The sequence below is a fragment of the Mustela putorius genome, unplaced genomic scaffold (assembly GCF_011764305.1).
Source record: "Mustela putorius furo isolate JIRA1106 unplaced genomic scaffold, ASM1176430v1.1 tig00000577_pilon_pilon_pilon, whole genome shotgun sequence".
NCBI classification, from domain to species: domain Eukaryota; kingdom Metazoa; phylum Chordata; class Mammalia; order Carnivora; family Mustelidae; genus Mustela; species Mustela putorius.
This window is the reverse complement of record NW_025421421.1, coordinates 2,878,987-2,903,141: the sequence shown is the minus strand read 5'-3', so window position 1 is coordinate 2,903,141 and position 24,155 is coordinate 2,878,987. Positions and strand designations below refer to the sequence as shown.

The following is a 24,155-nucleotide window of genomic DNA, read 5'->3' as shown; positions in this document are numbered from 1 at the left end:
GGAGTATTTTAAGCACAAAGGTGACTTGAGCTGATTGATGCTTTGAAAAGATCACCCTGACTGCTGGGTGAAGGACGAGCTGCAAGAAGTGAAAGCAGGGATGGTAGGTGACAGTGGCTTATATGAAATTTCCTCTGAAGGTCTTGAAGGCACCATGACCTACTGTCATTCGGGGAGTAAATAAATCAGGTGTTTTTTCCTGTGGTCTATTTATTTCCCTCCTTTGAGTATCTTTGCAGATGATGTTAGTAAATAAATTGCAAATCAGAGGGATTACTATTAGGCTGCAGATCAAGCTGGTTTAGAGCTGTGGCGGCAGAGATGTAGCATGTTTTCAGAAAAAGTTTTACCCAAGTGCCAACTTCACATATCGAGGTTTCTAAAAAACAAAGCTGCATGTGAAAATCTTACCAGCTTTTATCACATTTCCTAGAATTGCTTAAATAATTATTTTTGTGGTGACCTCACTGAGTGGAACTCCCCATGTTATTATATCTTGTGGCCATACACACAGCTCAAGACAGTTTAGACCATGAAACACATAATCACATCCTCATTATTAATTATTGTCAAGTGGAACTAAGCAAAGGGATGTGTGAAGTTGATTTGGCTCATAAGAAAACATACCAGGTGAAAATAAACTTCTTTTAAGAGAATAACTCTTGCATATGTAGTTTTTAAACCTTTTTTCAAGTAATGCTATACATAAAATTCCAAAACATAAAAGATATAAATGGGGCGCCTGCATAGCTCAGTTGGTTAGGTGTCTGACTCCTGATTTCAGCTCATATCATGATCTCAGGTCCTGAGATGGAGCCCCACACTCAGGGGGGAGTCTGCTCCTCTCCCTTTCCTGCTGCCCCTTCCCCTACTTGCATGTGTGCACATGCACTGTCTCTCAAATAAATAAATCTTTAAAAAAGAGAGATAAATAATGTGCATTCATACAAAGACATACAAGGCAGCTATTATTTTTTAAGATTTTATTCCTTAAAGAGAGAGGGAGAGTGCATACAAACAGGAGAGAGGAGGCAGAAAGAGAGGGAGAAGCAGGCTCCCCACTGAGCAGGGACACCAGCACAGGGTTCGATCCCAGGACCCGGAGATCAAGACCTGAGCCGAAGGCAGATGCTTAACCACCTGAGCCACCCACAGCTATTATTTGTATACAGTTATTTATAGAGACATATATTCATGAAAATGGAAATTTCTAATTTATTCCAAGTAAGTAAATATTTAGTGAGCATTCCACATGTGAGCCACTGTTCTAGGAGTTTTGAGATAGCAAAGAAGATAGGCAAGGTCCTATTCACAGTGTATGTAGATTTCCAAGGAATCAGACAGACATTAATCAATCAAACAAATAAATGTACAAAGCATTTCCCCCTACAATCTGCACAAAATAAAAGAAGATCATGTGTTACCAAATCCATGGGGGAGGTGAGATACTGTGACCCTTGACCACACCAAGTGGTCAGGAAAGGCTTCTCTGAGGAGGCGACTTCTGAGCTGAAACCAAGTAACTAAAAGAGCTAGACACAAGCCAGTATCACAAGAGAACATTCCAGAAAGAGGCAGAAACATCTTCAGCTGAAAGAGCGTGACATGATAGAGGACAGAAGGAAGGTCTGGACTGGTGGAGGATGAGGTCAGTGTCTGTCCGTTTGGGCTGCTATAAGAGACTAGGTACATAGACTGGGGGACCTACAAACAATAGACATTTATTGCTCTCAGTTCTGGAGGCTGGGAGCCCAAGAAAAGGGCATTCCAGTGTCTGCTGAGGGCCCACGTCCTGGTTCACAGATGGCCATCTTCTCCCTGTGTTCTCACTTGTGAGAGGGAGAAGGGCTTTCTTTTATAAGGGTGCTAACTGCATTCATGTTTGGCTGTGCCCTGGACCCAATCACCTCCCAAAGGTCCTGTCTCCAAACAGCATCACACTGGTTATCAGGTTTGTTCATATGAATTTGGGGGTTCACAAGGATTTAGTCCAAACAGTCAGTGACAAATGACTGGCAGGACCATAATAAGCATTATAGGAAGACACTCAGATACAATCTTTTAGTGAAAATATATCATAGCATCAGAGCAGGGAAGCGACATCATCTGATGTCTTTTTAAAAATATCATTCTGGGGACGCCTGGGTGGCTCAGTGGGTTAAGCCGCTGCCTTCGGCTCGGGTCATGATCTCGGGGTCCTGGGATCGAGTCTCGCATCGGGCTCTCTGCTTGGCAGGGAGCCTGCTTCTTCCTCTCTCTCTCTGCCTGCCTCTCTGCCTTCTTGTGATCTCTGTCTGTCAAATAAATAAATGAAATCTTTAAAAAAAAAATATCATTCTGGACCGTAGGCAAGAATTTGTGATGGCTTGATTGTATATTTGCCTTACATCTGTGGGTTTTCAGCTATCCAGGATCCATTTCCCCTTCTCAATAGTATCTCTGTCTTCTTGGAGAAAGTTTCTTTGCTATCAGACAGTTTCATCAGGGGCTTTGTATTAGGGCTGTTCAGGGAAACAGAACAGACAGAATAGGATATTGTGTTTACTACTCTCCAGAAAGACAGTGAGAGAGAGATAGAGATTATACATCATCTGTGTCAATCTATTTTATCTATATATCTTCTTATAGAGACAGAGATTGAGATTCATTTTAAGGAATGGGCTCATACCACAACTATGGAAGCTGCCAAGACCAAAATCTGCTGGAAGTCAGCCGGCTAGAGAGCCAGGGAACAGATATCAGTTTGAGACCAAAGACAATCTGCTGGCAAAATTCCCTCCTCTTTGGGGAAAGGTAGTCTTTAATCTTAAGGCCTTCATCTGATTAGATGAGACCCACCCATATTATAGAGAATAATCTGTTTTACTCAAAGTCTACTAATTTAAATGTTCATCCCATGTGGAAAATGCCTTGGAAGCAACATCCAGACATATTTCACCAAATATCTGGGTTGCATGGCTGAGCCAAGTTAGCACATAAAAGTAACCATCACAGGCTCTATCCCTTCTAGACAAAGAGTGAACATGTGGTTCAAGTTAGGTCAAGCAGATGCTGTCTCTCCTACTCAGATGACTATGTATCTGAGTAAGGGATCACAGTACATCCTGTCCCCTAGCACACCAAGACCATATGATCCTGCCCCTCTACACACAACACACAGTTGTGTCTTGTGCTTTCCAATATCTATTAAGAACCATTTAGGGGTGCCTGTGTGGCTTGGTGGGTTGGGGCCTCTGCCTTCGGCTCAGGTCATGGTCTCAGGGTCCTGGGATCGAACCCACATCAGGTTTTCTGTTCGGCGGGGAGCCTGCTTCTTCCTCTCTCTCTCTCTGCCTGCATCTCTGCCTACTTGTGATCTCTGCCTGTCAAATAAATAAATAAAATCTTAAAAAAAAAAAAAAGAACCATTTAAACAACCCATCAGGTAATTTGGGGAGGCCCCAGTGAAACCCACTAACTTCACTTTTCTATAGGTCAGAGTCATTTGGTTTGTCTGAAAAACAAAACAAAACAAAAACCAAACAACAACAACAATCCACAAACTCAAACTGCCTCCAACAGGCTCCAGATATTTGCAAAGGCATGCATCAAATTACTAATGGAGATCCTGGAAATCAGTCTTTGAGGACTGATGGGTTCCAATGTTTAATTTGTAGAATTAAAAAAAAAAAATTTTCCTCATAACTTACAATTAGCAACCAATCCTTTTTGAATTGAAATAAACAATGAAAAAATGTCCAAATTACCAAGTGGGACTATAGCAGAATTTTAAATATTATACAGAGTGGAAGTTCAGGTTTACTGGCAATATAAGTTCCAGGGGCATCTCTGCTGAACAGAAGGTTTTCATGGGACAATGTGATAAACTTTACCGAAATCCATTGCTTTTGTGTTCATAGAAAAGGAAAGAGCAGGATACTTGCTTTCCTGGCACACATTTACAATTTGATCCATTGATATATTTTTGGCTCGCAGAATTACCTTGTGCCATTTTGCATCAGCTGTTGCCTCTTCCCAAAGCAATAATATATAGCATAATTAATTCAGCACAAGCAGTGACTGTGCCAAATCCATTTATTTAAAAAATGGACCTACTGTTCTTCTCAATAAAAGTACTGGATTTTTTTTTTTTAAAGGACCATACTGAATTAATTACAAATACCACAGTCAGAACATACACAACTCAGTTTCTAAAGCTGGAATTTCACTTAAAAACACCTAGGCATTTAACAACTAGTGTGAATTAGCTACTTCTTCCCACAAGCCTCTGAGTGAAGACCCAGCCAGGTGAAGGAACTCCAGGGCAATGATAATAATATCAACAGCTCTGGTGCCTGTGTAGCTCAGTTGTTAAGCATCTGCCTTCAACTCAGGTCATGATCCAGAGTTCTGGGATCGAGCCCTTCTTCGGTCTCCCTGCTCAGTGAAGAGTCTGCTTTTCTCTCTATTCTTCCCCCACAACTTGTGATCTCTCTCAAATAAATAAATAAATAAATAAATAAAATCTTTAAAAAATTATCAATAGCTACTAAGTCCCCACAGTTGGTTAGAACAACTTAAGGATGATGCATGAATCTTTTTTCCTAGAACTCAAAAAATCCCATAAATTAGATTTTCTTAACTGTTTTAGAGAGGAAAAATTCAAACTACAGTTGAGTGATATTAAGGAAAGTCTGCAAGATCACACAGGGTTCAGGTTGCATTCCAAGTTCTCACAAACCTGTCTTACATTGTGCTAGCGAGCACCTCTGTCAACTCCCCATCAGAGTTCCAGACATGCTCATAAAGTCACAGACATCATGTCCAAGTTGCATGATGCTCTCCTTTCTTTATATCTTTTCATAAGAAAACACATCTTCCATGTCAATTTAAAATAATATTGGAACAGACCCTTGAACAAGAAAACATTTTTTTAAAAATTCTATTTTACTGAGGACAGTGACTTTTTCCCCTTTAACTAATAGTAATAAACTCAGTCCCTCTTGTTCTTCATTCTTTAATTGTTCCAAATACTGGAAAATATTTTCACGTGTTTTATAAATGGAAATAACACTCAAACTTATTCAATGTAAATTTTGACCAATGAGGAAAAGAACAAATGATTCTTCACCTCACTTATTATTTCACATCCCACCTTCAGAATTATCACAATATGACATCTTCATCTACACAACCTTTGCTAAATTCTAGCATTTGTTTGTGTGTTTGGCTTTTAGCTTGTGTTTCCCATGTGAACCTGAAGCTCGTTGGATCATTTGCAGCTGCTGGCCAGGGTATGGTAGATGGTGCAGACGTTCACTCTACGTGTATTATATCTCACTGTCCCCTCAACCAAAGAGCTCCAGAGAACACATTTTGAAGTAACTGGCCTAAAGACAAGAGAAGATATCACTTAATATTTGGGATATTGCTGCAAAGAGACGGAGTGTTACAAACAATGTGCTGGGACAATTAAAAGCCAAACTGTTTCTGGCAACAGGGAAATAGGCTTACTTTACTTACAGTACCTATTAGACTCTGCCTGGACAGATAATGACCAATTATGGCAGTCCTTGCCTCTCTATTCACATTTGAAAACAACGTAAGTATAAGAAAAACTTTTATGTGCCATGGCTAATATTTGGATAATATTTCCTAAGATAATTAAACACACACAAGTTATATATCATCTACATATATAAAACACATATGCATATTTGTGATCAAAACACTGTTATTTCAAATAAGAAGAAAGAAGCCATTATTTGTATTTAAATTCAGTATCTCAGTGACAGTATGTATTTCTCAAAGTTTTCATTGATAGATTAGTCCAATCGGACATTTACTGAACACTCACTATGAGAAGCAGGTGCTTGGCACATTGAGGTGTAACGACAAATAGGAAATTACAGAATGCACAGTCATGTAGGAGGGAAACAGACAAACAACTCTAGGACACGAGAAGTTTCAGCACTTCAACAGGTGTACACGGGACCTGGAGAAGCTTAACCTAGAAGCCCATCACATTGGGTTTACTGAGATGAACCTTGAGTAACAAATTAATGTACGGAACAAAGTGGAGGGGGGAGTTCTCAGAGAAGCTCAGGTGCAGACTCAAAGCTCTGCATTATTAGGTAGGTTGCACTAGGCAAGTTACAAGAGATGAGACTGGAACATGGTCTGATATAAAATGACTGAGTGACATGCTAAATGCTTTGGTATATGATGGGATGTGAACGATCAGATCAGAATTATATTTCAAAAACAAAGATGATGTTCTGGGGTCTAGAGCTGAGAGTATGTATTTTTTTAAGATTTTATTTATTCATTTAGAGATAGAATAAGCATGTGAGTCAGGGGAGAATCAGAAGGAGAGAGAGGGAGAGAGAGAGAAAGAGAGAGAATCTCAAGCAGACTCCATACTGAGCACAAAGCCCCATTTGGGGCTTGATCCCAGGACCCGGAGATCATGACTTAAGTCAAAACCAAGAATCAGCAGCTTAACTGACTGAGCCACTCAGGTGCCTGGGGGCTATGTCTTTAAATGCATATTTTGGCAGTGGAACTGGGCATCACACATATGTGAATAACATCTCACAGACAGTGCAGAAGGGATCGAGTTTGGAGTAGGGGTCAGTGAAGTCAAGGTCCGAATCCACATTGACCTCTAGGATAACAGGAGGTGGACAAGAGACGAATGAACACATTAGAAAGAATAATGAGGCATCTGCAGAAAACACATGCAAAAACATCTAAAAAAGTGAGAAATGCAAGGTTGGAGGTCAGGAAAGATTCCAAGTGAGAAAACACTTCCACAACACACAGATCATTCCTATTTGAAGAAAACGAGAACCCCTTGGTATTGATGGTTTGATGGATCTTAGTGAAAATTATAGTGTAAAGAAATTTTAAAAGAACAGAAGTCTGGAAAATCATCAATATTTAAGAATAATCAAAAAATTGATTAAACAAATATGTAAGTAAAAATTCAAGCAGAGATATTTAACTAGGGAAAAAAAAAACTAAAACAAAAAACAAGCCATGAAAGATGTAGAAGGAGAAACTCAGGGCCATGGAGGGGAGGAGAAGAACCAGTAGTTTCATAAAAGAGGACAGGAAGACGGTCCGGGATTGTTCAATGAGCATGAGTTAAGAGGAAATGATCAAAGTTGTACATCACTGCAAATCAGTGCCACTTCCATAATAACTGGGAAAGCTTCCCTGGAAGGGGAGAGACCATACATACAATAGGGGAGCTGTCTTTGACAGTTATATGAAAACCACAGTTCTTTGAGGCAATTATATACAGGTGCATGTGGGGAGACAGTCCTGGGATCCAACTCAACAGGGGTGAAAAGAGCTCATTGGAGCATGGATCCCAGCACCTAGATGACCTTTCTGGCAAGCACTAAGTAAAGGGAGGTATATCTAGGTAACAGATATTGACAGATAATATGTCAATATTATCATATTAATACTACAGTGTTTCTCTCCAGAGACAAATCACTCAGCAAAATACCAACCAACCAAACAAACAAGATTGTTCAATTATGAAAGAAAAAAAAAAAATGTGAGCATTTTTTTTGGGTCTTTGAGCTTCAATAGAAAATGGAGAAAATAGAACTATGGGTTCTGAACTCTCCAGAATCTATCAGCATTTTCCATAACATCAGGAAACTTCAACCAGAGAGGCACAATAATAAGTTCACAGTCAGAAAGTGAGAATAAATTTACGCAATATTGGAAAAGAATCTCATCCTACTTACGTCCTCAATTAGCACAGAGTTAAACATATATCAGGGGCCAGGACGTACTTATCAAATTAATAAATGAATAATAATTAGCACAGAACCCCAAATTGCTTTAGTTCCCCAGAGATATCAGATCTATGTATTTACATATTCAATATAATATTAATCTTAATGCTTGTGAAGACATGAATTTTTGCTGAAGACCATTTTCTGTTGTAGAAAAACATACAGAACATTTACTAAGTTTCTCTATAAACACACAATTATTTGTATTTCAATAAATAGTCATTTTTATTTTTATTATATTCTGGTTCATGAGTTAAACAATGTACCAGATTTCCTTTTAAAGTTTTTCTGAGCTGATAAATTCTGCATGCATTGTGGTGGAACTAAGAATGGTTTTTCAAGTCAAGAATACCACTGAGGTAATTGGTGGAAAATTTCACATCAACACAGAAGGTGAGCAGGTGTCAAAGCTTTCAAAATTTGAAGAATTAGTTCAGAAAAGGATCAGCAAGTATGTAATTATAGTCATCATGTCTTGTTTAGCTGACAGAAATGGTTAGTTCTTTCGCTCTGAATAGCAAGATTTTATTTATTGAAATTTCTAGAAATTTTAGCAAAAATATGTAAAGGAATCTTTTAAGAAAGGATTTTTTTTAAATGTAAAGGACAGACATAAACACAGCAATTTGAATATGAAACTCAAAAACTGGTTGTAGTTCTGAACCCTCGTGAATCAGGGGGCTCCAAAGCGACATATGCAGAAAAGAGCCAGGAAACTTGATGACCACACCATGGGAGATTTCATTTTCCAACAATTGCCACAGTAAGAATTCCATCCCCAGATGTTCTTACAATGTGACTTCTACATTCTTCCCATCAGGAGATGGTACCTACTGTTAGTCTTTGAATCTGGCTGAGGTTTAACTACAACAAAAGGGACACTGTAGACTACAAGGCTAATTCCTGCAAATTCTGCCTCATTCCCTTGGGAAGCTCGTTCTTGAACTCAGTGCCTCAGTGTGAGAAGCCCCAACAGCCCAAGAGAGACCCATGGGGAGGGAGAATGAAGCTCCAGCTATCATAGTCCTGGATAGGCTCCCGCCAACAGTCAGAATGCTAAGTGAACAATTCTAATACTGGTACCCAGGCCACAGGTAATGATCCTCAGCTGATGCTCTGTAAGGCTGAGATGAGATGGTCCCTCAAGCCTGCCCAAACTGCAAATTTCATGAGCAAATTTTAAAAACTATCATTGCGGGGCGCCTGGGTGGTTCAGTCAGTTAAGTGGCTGCCTTTGGCTCAGGTCACGATCCCAGGGTCCTAGAATCAAGTCCTGCATCGGGTTCCCTGCTCATCAGAGAGCCTACTTCTCCCTCTCCCTCTGCCTGCTTCTCTGCCTACTTGTGATCTCTCTATATATAACTCTCTGTCAAGTAAATAAATAAAAATCTTAAAAAAAAAAAAACTGTCATTCGAAGCCACTGAGTTTCAGTGATTGTCTTATGCAGTGGTTAATAATAAGAACAGGTGCCAAGTTTTGCAAGTAAATATATTTAGCTTTTTCTATGTGACAATAAAAATACACCCCTTATCGAATAAATATTGGCCATCATTATTTAAATACATAAAATTAAAATTCTCCACCTCACAGAATGTTAAAGAAAGGGTCAACCTGGTAAAAGGGATGATGGAGCATACAGTCTGATCATTCTGGATTTTATAGCATAGCATTTAATTCAAGAGACATAATTTTAAAAGAAGAGCTTTTTACTTTTTAGTTGGAGCACTGGGAGTGGTGCATAAACAATGAATTTTGTAACATTGAAAAAAAGTAAAATTAAATAAATTTTTAAAAAGTCTGCAAAACAAAAAAAGTTACATAAACTCTATATCTCAGAGATGTCGTCCCACAAGTGACCTTAAGAGTGACCCATCAGAATTGCAGTTAATATCCCTGTAGAGTTTAGGCCAGTTCATGACACATGGAACCAAGGATATAACCATTAATCACTAGTATCATTTATTTTTATTCCCCCAAATATGGAGCATGGACTCATCTCTATGGTACACTGCATGAGAATGAGAGAGATGCTCAGTCGGCCATCTGGAAGAGAAGAACGGATGCTCGGGGGTATTTTATAAAGTTAATACCCTCTGCTTGTCAGGCAGTGACCTGTGCCTCTTCCCTCAGGCTATCAAGTACTGTTTGAGTTATCACACTGAACCACCGACTCCAGTCACTGTGTCATCATGTCCCTCTTCTTAGGGACCTCACGGGTATGACAGCTACATAAATTAAGTCAAAATGAATACTTAAAATAAGTTTTGCTCATAATTTCAATTATGTTTTCCAAAGAAAAAAATTAATGTTCACTATCATTAATAGTCTTCTTACAGGTATATTCCACAAAATCCTATGCTGACATATAACTTTAGGTAATCCACAATTATTTGTCTACACCCATTAGCTTTTTTTGTCTTCAAAATCACTCCATGGAGCTGAAAATTCGATTATATTTTTCTTCATTAAATGTACATCATAACATTTATTATTTTTTTTTCCCTCCAGCTTTTTTTCTTCACATAAGCCAACTAGATCAGTTGTTATTTATGCTGGAAGACAGACCAGTGAATCTTGGCCATTTAAGATTTATGAAATCTCAAAAGTAAGGCTCAAGCATGCAACACTGGATAAGAAGAATCCTTAGCAGTACATATGATGCTATGTCAGTTACAATTAGGAGAAGGATTTTATTTTTTTATACTTGAAACTTCTCATATACAGAGAAGATACCCCAAACCACAGTTCTTACCTGTTTGAGGGGAAAAAAAAAATCAAAAACCTTCCAACAAATTCTGATACCATAAGCCACATTAATCATCCAGAAAATTGAAGGCTTTCTAGGGGCACCACAAATACATTCACCCCCTATGAATTCGGCTTCTCTAAAAAGAGAATAATAATAATCATTATTATTATTACTTTACTTTTAAGGGAGAAATTGATATTTTAGTATATTTGCCTCATAATTTTTATTCTTAGGTATAAATATTTATTACCCAACCAGGTCTGAGGTGTGAATTCCAGGCTGACAGCAACTTAGAGCTCTATTAGAATTTTAAAAAAGAGGCCAAAACAAAAACAAGGCAGAGGCAAAATCAAGTGTACAAGATACATATTCATGCCTTACTTTTCTGCTTCTTTAAAGTACATCTTTAAGGGATAGATAGCTGCATTTGGGATCCATTAGCTTCTACCTCTAAACAGCCAAATGCAACCTCCACTAAAATCATAGGATGCTAAGAGGTTGACCAAGTACCCTGTTGGCCCATATGTCTTCTGACTTAGGACTGTGTGTTTATTTGGTGAATTTAAGGCAACTGAACTCGTTTATGATGTATAGGTGGAGAAACAAAATCATCAGTGTCCAATGAATGGTTGCTTCACGACACACTTTGGACTTTGTAAAGAATGCAGTAATGCATGGTGACCAAACTTTGCCTTCTTTGAAAATGGTTCTAGACATAAATACCTTTCAATACTAATATAGCAACGTTCATTCTTCTCATCTAATATGTCTTCGAGCTCCGATAACAGAATGTCACTGAGGTTAAAGAGGCATAAGTGAAGGGAAAAGAATGTGAGCACATTTACCGGAGTTCTCAATTCAGGGATCACGGCTTGGTAAGTGAGCGGGCGGCAATCACGTGTGTTTGGCACCAGAACACAAGGAAGAAACATGGGACCCAAGTCATCTCCATCCAGAATGTCCACTGTGAGGGTGGTGGTGGTGGTTCGCCGCTCATTCAGATTTTGTGCACGGTCCTGCGAGGGGAAAAAAAGAAAGGAAACATAAAACACAATGAGATGGACCCAACATTCCCTTCAGTTTGAGTAGACTGTAGACAGGTTTCTTTCCGATTACAGGCCTTGACCTCTCTTAGGGGATTTACTTTAGAAAACTTGTAACTGTCCATACTTTCTCTGCCTTTTCCAATGGCAATATATCTGCAACTCAAACATCTGCCAGTTTTATAGTCCAGCACTCCTTCACAAAGACCTGGGAGCTGTCTTTTTGAAACAAAATCACAAAAGAAGATAGAGCCCACCTCCCCTCTCTGTGGGAGGACAGGAGCCTAAGGTCCATAGGAGGCTCGCTCCAAGTTGTGGACTATCTCCCATCCTTGAAGTAAAACACAATTCCACATTTCCTTTGAGAAGGCCAATTAGCAAATACAGTTGGCTCTTGATTCGTCTACCCGCCCCCATCTCTGTCTTTGATTTTTTATGATGTTTCAAGCAAGGCAAACAGATTTTAGGGGCATCTGGGTGGCTCAGTTGGTTAGGTGTCTGCCTTTGGCTCAGGTCATGGTCCCAAGGTCCTGGGATGGAGTCCCATCAGACTTCCTGCTCAGTGGGGAGCCTGCTTCTCCCTCTGCCTCTGCAGCTCCCCAGCTCATGCTTTCTCTTTCTCCCTCTCTCTCGCTCACTTTCTCTCAAATACATACATAAATATATAGTTTTTCTTTTTAAAGAGAGAAACTTTAGATAAATTTGGGTTATATCCAAAAACAAACAAATAACAACAAACAAACAAAAACCCCCAAATCCTCAAAAAAGTAAAATGAAAGGAGAAAAAAGGGAAGAGAAGAAAACCTGCCAGGTCTGCTGAACTTTTGACAGAGAAATGCTTAATGGCTCACACAAGCCTTTCTGTTACCACGTATTTTGAGACCAGCGCTGCTGGTCTTCAGAGAGTGCACTGTTGTCACTGAAATAACCTAGTTTTCTGAGCTTCTGGATGATAATTGTTTTATTTTGCTTCTTCATTCTTTGGGACTATAAAGCTATAGTTTCTAGGAAGAGTGTCCTTGTAGAATTATGGCAATTACCTGTTCGACTTCCTCTCTTTTCCATGAGACATTGTATTGCCAAGACAATAGGGATTTGGGTTTTTTTTTCCCCTTGTTTGGTTTTCTCCAGTTTTACTGAGATATAATTGGCATATAGCATGGCATGAGTTTACGCTGTACAATGTAATTATAATGACATTCACCTACGTGAAAGGATTTTACAATAAGTTTAGATAACATTCATCATCTCTTACAGACACAGGGAAAAACAAGTAAAAAAAAAATATTGTGATGAGAACTCCCAACTGGGGTCTCAACAATGCTCTATTCATTCTTTCAGACTTGAGTTCAGACTGCATTCTGTGTCCCTCTTATAGAAACTGTAAGGTATTCCTTACTTTGCTTGGCCAGGTGTACTTTTTGCTTTGAGGATATATTGTTACTAACTATGATCCCCACCTCTGAGACATCCTTAGTTTCTGAGGTCCATTCTCCATGTCAGGATCCCATCCGGGACTCCGCCTGTATGTAGCCATCACATCTTCTCAGGTTCTGAAATTTCTCCAACTTCCCTTGTTTTTGATTATCTTGACTATGTGGGGTACTAGTCAGGTGTGTTTTTAGAGTGTTCTTCAGTGGGGAATTTGATGTTTTTCTCAAGATCAGATGGGGGTGATGCATTTTGGGGACGAAGACTATAGAAGTCCAGAGTCATGTCATCACATTATAGCAAGAGTATATATTATTAACATGACTCAACCTTGATCACCTGGTTGAGGTTGTGTTCATCAGATTTTCCCATTGCCAATTTACTCTCTCTTTTTTTACCTTTTCATTTCTCAGGGGAAAAAAACCACTATGTGCAGCCCATGTTCAAGAGTGGAAGTGATTTCATTATATTACATTTCATTTATACTGCTTATATTTATCTAAGAGAGTTCGCCAGGAGGATACATGGAAGAAACACAATACCTTAGTTATCTCTGTCCAGAACATCACTGTGATAATGGTGGTGGTGGTTTGTCATTCATTATGATGTAATCTAGAGTGTCTACTTTCTTAGCATTTAGTTATTTTGAAAACTTATTCTACTTTTTCCGTCTCCTTAAAATTGTATGCTGTACAACTCTAAAAAGTAGTTATATTTATATACATGCTCATAGCAGCACTATTCACCATGGTCAAAGGCTGGCAGTAGTCAAAATATCCATCAATGAATGAATGGGTAGAATTTTATCTCATATTGTCACCAGCCAGACTCCAAGACCTGACCTTGAGTGCCTACCTGCTTGTACTTGCCAACCTTTGTGCCACATTTTCCCTTGAGCTCTTCTTTCCAGCTTATCACCTAACTTGGACAAATGGAAACCAGAAACCACCCTTCCCTCAAGCACCTGCCCTGACAAGACCTCCAGCTGGCCCAGACCACCTTGACCAGTTTGAGCTTAATCCCTGATTCATGTCTGTGCAGATGGACCACAGCATGACTTTCAGAATGACTGATGACCACATCTACCTCATTAAATATTAAAATCTCCATCCAAGGAAGAACAAGAGCCTCATTTCCACAATATACAATGTATCTATAGGCTGGTTTCCTTTCAGAGGCATGTGTGACCTCATGCTTACCTCTACATATGATGACAAGTCTCCCCTATCATCCCCTATTCACCAAACCCTAAATGAAAGGAATGTATCCACCTTTGCTTGGGGAGTCATTGTTTTGGAAGTCATTCGCCTGTGATCTCCTTATTTGCTGCAAATAAAGTTTTCTTTGTGCGAACACTCAGGTGGTACAGTTTCTGACTCACCAAGGAGCCAAATCACAAGGCTTCAGTTACAATTTTGAGAAAAGATACTGCTTACAAAGTATTGATCTATAAAATATTAATTTTTACTTGGAAACAAAATAGTAGAGAAACTATTGTCAGGGAAGAAAAACAATTTTATCTCCACCCTTCTAGCTTCTAGCTTCTTGGCTGAGACCTCATGTAATAGAAAACAGATTAGCAGGAAGAAAACCAAAGCAGTTTAATGATATGTGCACCTACTGTATATACACAGACACCAGGAAAACTGAGTAACTCCCCCAAATGGCCAAAGCTATCACCTTAAATACCAACTCCTGTTAAAGACTAAAGAAGATGTCAGGGGTGCTAGAGAGTCAGGCTTCCAGGCAAAGTTCAGTAAATGAAGGAGTCACTGTCTTGCAGATGCACGTCCAGACCTTCCCCACTGATGGGATCTTGTCCAGATTCAGTCATTCTCATCTTCCTGGTGGGAGAGGCATGTGGAAACATCCTGTGTAAGGGCAAAGTGCTCTTCTAACAGGGAACTGTTTCTACATGGCTTGCAGAGCTCCTCTATTGTCTGCCATTTTGAAAACATAATCAGCCTGAAACAAGCCTTCTGCCAGGGAGGCATATTTTGGGGTGACCCATCCTGTTCCCTCTTCACTTCTCTAAACAGACAGGTAGCACTGAAAAATGCCAGCAGTCTCACTACATGTGTGGAGCTTCCCCACGATTTTTTGTTAACATGTGTTATAAAACATGAGGAGAAATATGGAAGTAGGTCTCCTTCCCATTGAGCATGTGTAAGCCGATGGAAGTCTTTAGTACTTCCCCCAGTTTAGAACCAAATTGGATCTAAAAAACTCATCTAAAACATAGCCCCTGGCAATTCAGATAAAAAACAAAATGAAAAGAACCTTTTGCTCTTTCTAGTAAAATGTTACTGCTCAAGACTGTTCTAGATAAAAGAAATAACATTCTAAATTGGGAGTAGTATAAATAAAACAAAATTATTTGCATGAATGTTTTATGTGATCTCCTGATGTCTCTATTTCTACTCATTGCTACATGAGAACCCAAAACAATTTAAAGACTATCCCTCCAAGAAAAAAAAAATATTCCTTCCTCCATTTCTCCATTTTCACATCTCATTTCTCTTATTTCCTTTATGAAATGAAGATTTTTTCATTTTTAAATGTTTAAAAATAAAATAATATTTCATTGATTTAGAAGCTATGGCTATAATTGGCAAGCAAGAATATATCTCTTTTAAAAGTTACTTAAGTTTTTTTAAGTTGTATTTTCTCAATGTGAATTATACTTTCACATGCCATTTACACATTTTCTAACATTAAATATTAATTTACGTGGAACTTTTAATCAGATGCCTTAAAAACAAGTCACTATTTAATGATTGTGAGTTCAGCTCTGCAAGAAATTGCAGATGATACAAAGAAAAATCCAGCGTCAAAATAGGGATGCAGGAATTTAAAAGCATACATATATCTTGAACATAGAATCAAGAAAGCCATAAGAAATAGTCAGGAAAGTATGAGATGTGAACTAGCTGGAACATTCTGTCAACATTTCACAGGAAAGCCACACTGCCTTGGTCCTAGAATCTTCAGCATCTTTATTCGAAGCCTTCAATCCTCTGGCCCCAGATGATGGCAACACAATGTAAAGCTCTTCGGAGTCATACTGTAAAGTATCCTGGGATAGCAGAGACACCTGCTGTCTTTGAATGAATTATTTACTAAATAAGTAAAAAGTTTCACTCATACATTGCAAGGAAGAACTAATTTCTTTTTAAACATAGAGAACCTCAAAGATATTTACTTTTAGAAATAGCTCAGAGATAACTAATTCATTGTCACAATCCATACTTTTTACCAAGCATTTTTTTCTATAAAATTGCAAATATTTAAACTATAACAATGTTAAGACAATAAAACACCTCTGTCAGATGATAAGTGAGGCTTCAATCCCTTTATCTCAATCAAAAGGCTTTCTTGCTGTAAGGTAGTTTAATTGCTCACTACTTTTTGATCAAATGGGTTGAATGCTAATTTCTTTATTCAGTCAGTACCTGGTTTCTATTTGAGAAGCATATTAAGTTAAATATTGGTTTTTAGGAGCGGGGCCAGGAATGATGTGAACTCTACCAAATGCTATGAAATTACATGAATTTTGGTTTTAAAGTGAGTAGGGAACAGGCATGCTGATCTACAGATTTCTTGTTGAGCCACAGGAAACTTAGAATAGAGACTTCCAACATTTATGTACTCTGTACTCAAGTGGTTTGTAGCTTTAAAAAAAAATGGCTAGAAGCACCTACTAGACTGACTCAGATACATATATTATAGGCTCTCTCATTACCTTATCAGGTATTTGTGGTAGAGAAAGGAAAAAAAAATGCAGCATAATTAGAGTTGCCCTGAGTTTTCTGACCCTGACTCAGTTACTGAAGACCAGGGAGGTGTTTGCCTTGTTTCTGTCCACAAATGGTAGATGGAGTATCACTAACTGAAAATTTAAAACTTATCCTAGAGTAACTTGATTTTGTGTTAGATTCCTTTATGAAAATGAGGAAAAAAAAGAAGCAACAAGATTGAGTAGGTCTAAACCATTTTATAAGTGAGTTTTTTTTTTTTTTTTTGGAAGTGCTTTTTGTTTGCTTGAGACGTTTATCTAATTTTCTTTAATTTTTATGCATACTAGTAGATAGAACAGCATACTAGTAGATAGAACACATGTTCATATGCTTACATGTGTTTAGGACTGGAACATCCTAGCATCATTTTCCTATTTCATTCCTCTTTCCCAGAATACACCGAAGAAATTGGCAGAGCTAAAAACAATGGGTGTACAGTTAAGCACTTACTCTACAATAAGTAGGAAGTGGAGGTGAGGGAAGGTCAGAGTGAGGGTTAGTTTTGAAAAGTTGTTTACACAACGTGATATCAAAAGTTGTTTACAGGGGCGCCTGGGTGACTCAGTGGGTTAAAGCCTCTGCCTTCGGCTCAGGTCATGATCCCAGGATCCTGGGATCCAGCCCCGCATTAGGCTCTCTCCTCAGCAGGGAGCCTGCTTCCTCCTCTCTCCCTGCCTGCTTCTTTGCCTACTTGTGATCTCTGTCTGTCAAATAAATAAGTAAAATCTTTTTTTTAAAAGTTGTTTACACAAGTTGATATCAAAAGTGTACAAAGTGATTTTTTTTTTACATCAAAGCCCTTATAATTATAATCTTTACATACTGTTCTGAATATTCATAGTGTTAAGAGAAAAGACAGAGATAAGAAAAAAATAGTATTTTTAAGAATTACAATATCTTATTATGAAAGACAGTGTTCCTATTCTAGATATTTGATTTGAGAAAATATTAACTTTCCCCTGTTATTGATAAAGTTAACTTAGAACTTACTCTGGCCATGATTCTAAAATAAATGTAAACTTTTTCTTTCTGACAATGAATCAAGAGTTCTTGTGAAGAATCTTTGGTATTTCCCTCAGGATAATGTTAATACAAAAGAGACCTAGTTTTGAATAATATCTGTGTATAAAGAGATGAGTTTGATTCCTTCATGATTTGGGAGTCTGTGCTATAGGCTATATTGGAAATTTCAACAGAAATAAAACCCACTGATCTTGGTACATCTCTGAACTTTCTTTTTTAGATTTCTTTTCCTTCCATTTTCTAGAATTAATCATTCCTCATTGCATATTCCTATTTAAAATGAACTGTGGGTAATAACACTGCAAATATTCTCAATAAAAGAAGTGACAAGTTTTCTTATTTATGCTACCCAAAACTCCCCCAGCTTATTTAAGAGAAACAACATGTCCACATGGATAAAAAGAAACTTCCTAATTACATGAAATTTGAATAGTTTCCTTTGCACATCAATCAAATCTTTGTACCATAAGCAAAACCAGATCCAAATTGAGTAATTTCAGTAATTTATCATCAAACCTCTATCCTCTTAGATACCGTCTACTTTAAAATCAAAATTGATTGCTCATAATTCAACTTTCTTTATGACTCCAAGAGAATAATGTAGGATTTAAATGTACATGATCTACACTACACATCGATTTACACACTACTGACAAAATAACAACAAAAACCCCCCAAAGAACATAAAAATGTAATTAAAAACATGTAATGATCTATGGATTTTATGATTCTATGTAAATATAGAAGTATAAATTATACAGATATAGGGGTTCAGGACAACCTCCCCACTAAACGTACAACTTTGCCATATTTTGAGCTGAAGGCACCTGAGACTACAGGCTCAAGATAAATTTTGTCCTTCTCTTAACCACACAGAAGAATTTAAATTGGGGTCTTTCCCAGAATAAAGGTTATTAATGGAGATCGATTTTATCCGAGTGACCCATCTGTATGGTAGGGCAAACATCTCATTATCAGACATATGCTTTACTTATGACCGTGTGAAGTACACCCCTTTCCTCTGAAGTCCCAGACCTCCACACCCTTCTCTCTAGTTCAGGATGACACAGAGTCCTCATCCAGCCTGTCTTTGGAATCCCCATGTCTACGTGGATTCCCCATAGGGTACACCTATTACATTTTATTTTCTCCTGTGAATCTGTCTCGTGTCAATTTGGTCCTTTGTCCAGCTCAAAGGACCTCTGAGAGGACAGGGATTCTTGCTCCCTGACATAGATGTTGGTATATATGAAGCTGTCCAAGTTTAGCAACCATCTCTCTGAGAGAAGAAGCTCTGATGTGTAGCACTTGTCACTTTTCATCTTTAGGCTCTAATACCAAGGACACAAAGGTAAGGTCCCTGAACTCAGAGCTGGGAGGAAGACCCACAACCGGTTCTCAAGCAAGGATGATTCAGCTTTTCAGGACCAACAATCCCCAGTTTTAAGTAAATTATGTATCTAAGATGTAGAGACAACGAGGGGTTCTTTCCCATTTATGAGGGAGTGATGTGCTGTAATACTTTGGAAAATAATATGGCATTATTTAGTAAGATTAAAAGCCCTACCTATACATGTATACATATGTATATTTTCTCATAAAAATTCCATTATTAAATTACCAATTTTTAAATATTTATTTATTTATTTATTTGAGAGAGAGAGAGAGAGAGAGTGTGTGTGTGTGTGTGTGTGTGCAGGGCGAGGGGCAGAAGGAGAGAAAGAGAATCTCAAGCAGACTCCCTGCTAAGCACAACCTCTGACACAGGGCTCATTCTCGCAACCCTGAGATCATGACCTGAGCTAAAATCAAGAGTTAGATGCTTAACACACTGAGCCACCCAGGTGCCCCTCATTTATCCATTTTCAAACACTAAAGTGCCGTACATAAGTAGCACATGCCCAAAGTCACAAAGCTAGTCAATGGCAGCACTGGAATTTAAATCCAGGCAATGTGGTTCTAGAATTCATGCTTTTGCCACAATATTGTACTCACTACCTCTCACAAGAGTCATGAGAGTGGGTATCTTCCCAAGCCAAAATGCAAAACAAACAAACAAAAAAGAGGTAGTATATTTGGATAAATTATAATGCATCCTAATTTTGGTATGTCCTAAAACCATTAAAAGGATATAGCTCTGAAAATTTTTAAAAACACCAAAATGCTTCTAATCTCTTATATTTAACATCCATATTCTATACTCTATGATTTATGTTTCTGGTAAAAATTGTTACAGATAAATTAACCTTTTCTTTAATTTCTTACCAATTCCATTCTTTCCTTTTGATGAGTCATGCATAACCTTCTATCTCATAATTTTATCCCTGAAATGCTAAAAAATTAACACTCCCTTTTGCACTTATGGACAGTCTAGCAAATTTCATGCAAATTGTTCCAGATGTCTTTATAAATATTTTAAATTAAATAGCAACTCAGATGTTTAGCTTGTGTTTCTTAAAAAAAAAAAAAACCTCATTTTAAATAGCACAATAAAAACAAATTTTCAAATACATTCTAGAGCAATCTTACTCTTTCTTACATTTTATTAGAGATTCTGAGTCAGGCAAGGGAAACTATATTTTTTCTTCTCATTTTCACTCACATGGAAATAATATTTAAAAAGAAATATTTCAGGGTTTTGAGGAACTCATACCTACTGATTCTACTGAGAGGCCAGTTGATTTTACTTTTTCTTATATCTGCCGTTTCAGCTTTAGTCTCTACCCTTGGATGCCAAGACAATGAATCAAAAAACAACCAACTGGAGAATTTTGAATATAAATCCAGAAATTTGGCTTCAAAAATTCTATGTATCTGTATCTACTACCTACCTACTATATATAACAGATGAATTATACATAATATATGTTATATAAAATAAATATATTTTATATGTGTAAATGTATTTATGTTTTATGAATATATAAAGCAATATTAATATAAATATATAGATATAAATCATGTATTTAAATATGAATATACACATACAAAGTCCACCCCGCCCTTACTGGCAAAATATCTTTAGGGCAAAAATGGCCATCCCCTGAGTGATGCCTTGTTGCATACAAACTTGTTCAGAAGAGCTGATGGGGGATGCTTTCCTTTTGCCCCTCTCTGCTGTCTTTCTGTTCTGCTATGTAAGTAGGATGACAATGCCTAGGCATCCTTAAAGACACAGGCTGGCTGCAGAGTCTAATAACCTTTTCAGAACGTGATCCTGTCACTTATTATGGACTTTTGTCAATATCAGAAGCCATGTGTAGCCAGCCAGTATCAGTTGTTGGCTGAAAAACCAGCCTCGTTCTGTTCTTCTTGTTAACAAACTCGTATTCCCCTTCTCCTGCTCCTCCCTGTCCAGCTCCAGGAGACGCCCAGGACTTGGTATAATCCAGAAGTGATTACCTCACTTCCCTTTGCTACATACAGTCTCCTTCAATCTCTCTATTCTGCCTCCTGGGATCCCAGGCTAGAAGGGAAGAGGACTTGGGACAAGTTTCCTCATGGACAAGGAAGAAGAAGAGTCCTAGTTTTGCCCCTTTCCCCCTGCTTACCCTCAGACTTGAAATGCAGTTATGATGCTTATGGATGTGGTATTCACTAGGATCTGACAAATATTGCATTGGAAAAATAACCAGACTTCAGAAAGGGTACAACGTAAGGGGAGAAGTAAGCAGAGTCCTTTGTGATATACGTCAGCTGTCAAACCAGCACTTGATCTACATGAATCTAGGGATTTTGTTAAAACCATAATAAAAGTCCATGTTACGTAAGCAACTATTTTTCTGATGTTCCATTCCTGCGGTGCATACATTCCTGGTTATGGTCCTAGAAGCTGACACCAATAGTGAAATGAAATGGAAGCCATGGGGGAAATGATTGCTGATCAGTTTTTCTCTTCCTTTGGTGCACTCTGGAATCCCCTGGGGGAGTTAATAAACATGCAGGCATTCCACTTCTACCCTTTAAAAATTTTACTCAGAGGGTCTGAGGTTGGGTCCAGAGAATCTGCCTGTTTAATATTCTCCCAAGGTGATTCTGCTGCTGATGCTCCATGCATCACACTTTGAGAAAATATTTCCCTGTGAGCTGAAGGCAAAGTATTGAAGAGTGGGTGTGAGTGATTCAGAGGGAAGGAAACAGTGAGTAGAAACCATTCTCCTGCCCCCTTCCATCCCATTCCTTATCTCGAAGAATATAACATACACATTATGCTGTGGGCAGCCTACCCTGTGAGGCCATAATTTACACCAAGCACTCTGAGAGCACTTGTACATTCTGGGGTTAGTTCTTTGCTTCATAAGTTCCCCAGAGGGAAGCTAGGGAGACTGAATACTCACATTAGCTTGGATGATGACAAAATACCGGGTCTTATCTTCATAGTTGAGTCTCTTCCTTAACACCACGTTTCCAGACAACATGAGGGGAATTTCGAAGGTGTCATTGGATGTCTGCAAATTGGGAAAGATCAAGAATCAACTCCTTTGAATATAAGATGAATTAGAGAAAGCAATGTTGCAACTTAGTCTGTTGAAATTTACAGAAAGCGTGTTTATCATCTGAGAATATTGCCTATAAGATTCATACTTACTACTCTCACCATTTTTTAAAGGTGAATTTATTTTTCTGAGGGAGAGAGAAAGAATGGCGGAGGGGCAGAGACAGAGACCCTCCAGCTAACTTCCCTGGAGCACAGAAGCAACTACAGCTCTATCCCAGGATGCAGAGATCATAACCTGAACTGAAACCAAGAGTCCGCTGCTTAACTGACTGACTCACTCATCCAGGTGCCCTGATACTCTCGTCGTTTTTAAAAACTCTGCATGTTGATCAATGGGGTTTTCACCAGTTATTTTGATAATAACCACAAAACTTGTTTCTCAGGACAGTTTTTTTGTATATTTTTAGGGTTACCCTTGAATAGCCCTGGGGTACTTCTAAATCAAAGTTCAGGTATCTGGAAAATTTCCCTGTTACCACCATGTATTTCATCATGAAAGGTTCAAACATCACAATCTGTGATTTCTATGTAATACCCTTTTTCAACATTGGTGTCGGGGGAGGGGGAGAGGAGGGCAAGGGGAGGAGGAGGACGATTTTGTACTTGGTACTCACAGCTCATTATCCAGAGCAGGTCATTCTTCCACCACCAGCCCTCCCCCCCAAAAAAGTGCACTTCTGGCATAGCTCCAAAGAGAGAAAGATCCAGAATGTTTTAGAAACCAGCATGAAGTGTGTAAACCTGGTGATTCACAGACCTGTACCCCTGGGGATAAAAATATGTTTATAAAAAATAAAAATTATATAGAAACCAGCATAAATGATTTTGTTTTAAATGTAGTCAATCAGCTCAGCTGCTATTCATCCCTAAACTCGTTCCTTATTTTAGAAAAAAATCAATGAAAATGATGGCAAAAGTAAAGAGAAGGAAAAAAAAAAAACAAGAAAAAAAGAAGAAGAAAAAGAAAAGAAAGCTCAATTTTAACTATCTGGATTTTGCTCATGGGTTAAATAAAAGTGTGCTTTGTTTTAGTGATGAGTCTGCAACATTGGTAATTAAAATTTTATGATTTTGGTTAGTACAAATGCCTGATTTTTCTCTATTCCACATGTAATATAAATGTTCTTCCACATCATAAAGGAAATACAAGTAGGGTAACAAAGATGCTAATATATAGTTTAAGTGATCATGTTCAATTTACCCTGTATTAAGACTAGAATAGAAACTTCATCCCCTTTCTTTAGTGTAAGTTTGTTAAAAAACACTATTCAAAGTATCTGTTTATATGACATTCAAAAATGATGACAATAATGTTGAAGGGAAGAGTGGGTGTAACAGAATCCTGAGGGAGCCCTGTACATCCCCACATCATCCCCCCCACAGGCATCTCCTGGCTTCATGTTAAACCTCCCCTTGAGTGTGGCAGGGGCTGTGACTTGCTTCTAACCAACAGGATACAGCATAGGTGATGAACTGTCTTGTGTCTGCACCGTGTCATGGACAACTCCATCTTGCAAACAGACTGGGTCTGGGCACCCTCCTTGCAGAACTCAGGGGATATACAGCCAAGGAACTCAGTGCAGCCTGTCAGAGCTGGGAGCAGCTTCTGGCCAACAGTCAGCGAGAAGCCAACACCTTCTGTCTTAAAATCATAAAGAAATGAATGCTGACAGCAGTCTGAGTTTAACTGGAAGGAAATTCTTCCTTAGTTGAGTTCTCTGTAGGAGAACTAATCTGCTCAAGACCCAGATTGCCACCTTGTGAGAGCCAAGCTGAGTCTAGGCTCTGAAGTCACCGAAACTGTGAAAATCAGTGTG

The 24,155-nt window shown here is 38.3% G+C and overlaps 1 protein-coding gene across 1 annotated transcript in view; it reads right to left on the bottom strand.

Annotated features, from left to right (window-relative positions):
* Window positions 1-24,155, bottom strand: part of PCDH15 (protocadherin related 15) — a 731,887-nt gene that overhangs the window by 483,060 nt on the left and 224,672 nt on the right. Inside the window, exons 7-8 of the mRNA XM_045081472.1 lie at window positions 22,178-22,288; window positions 11,392-11,562 (exon numbers count right to left, since the gene is read on the bottom strand). Of these exons, the coding sequence (XP_044937407.1) occupies window positions 11,392-11,562; window positions 22,178-22,288 (282 nt within the window). The remainder of the gene's footprint in view (window positions 1-11,391; window positions 11,563-22,177; window positions 22,289-24,155) is intronic.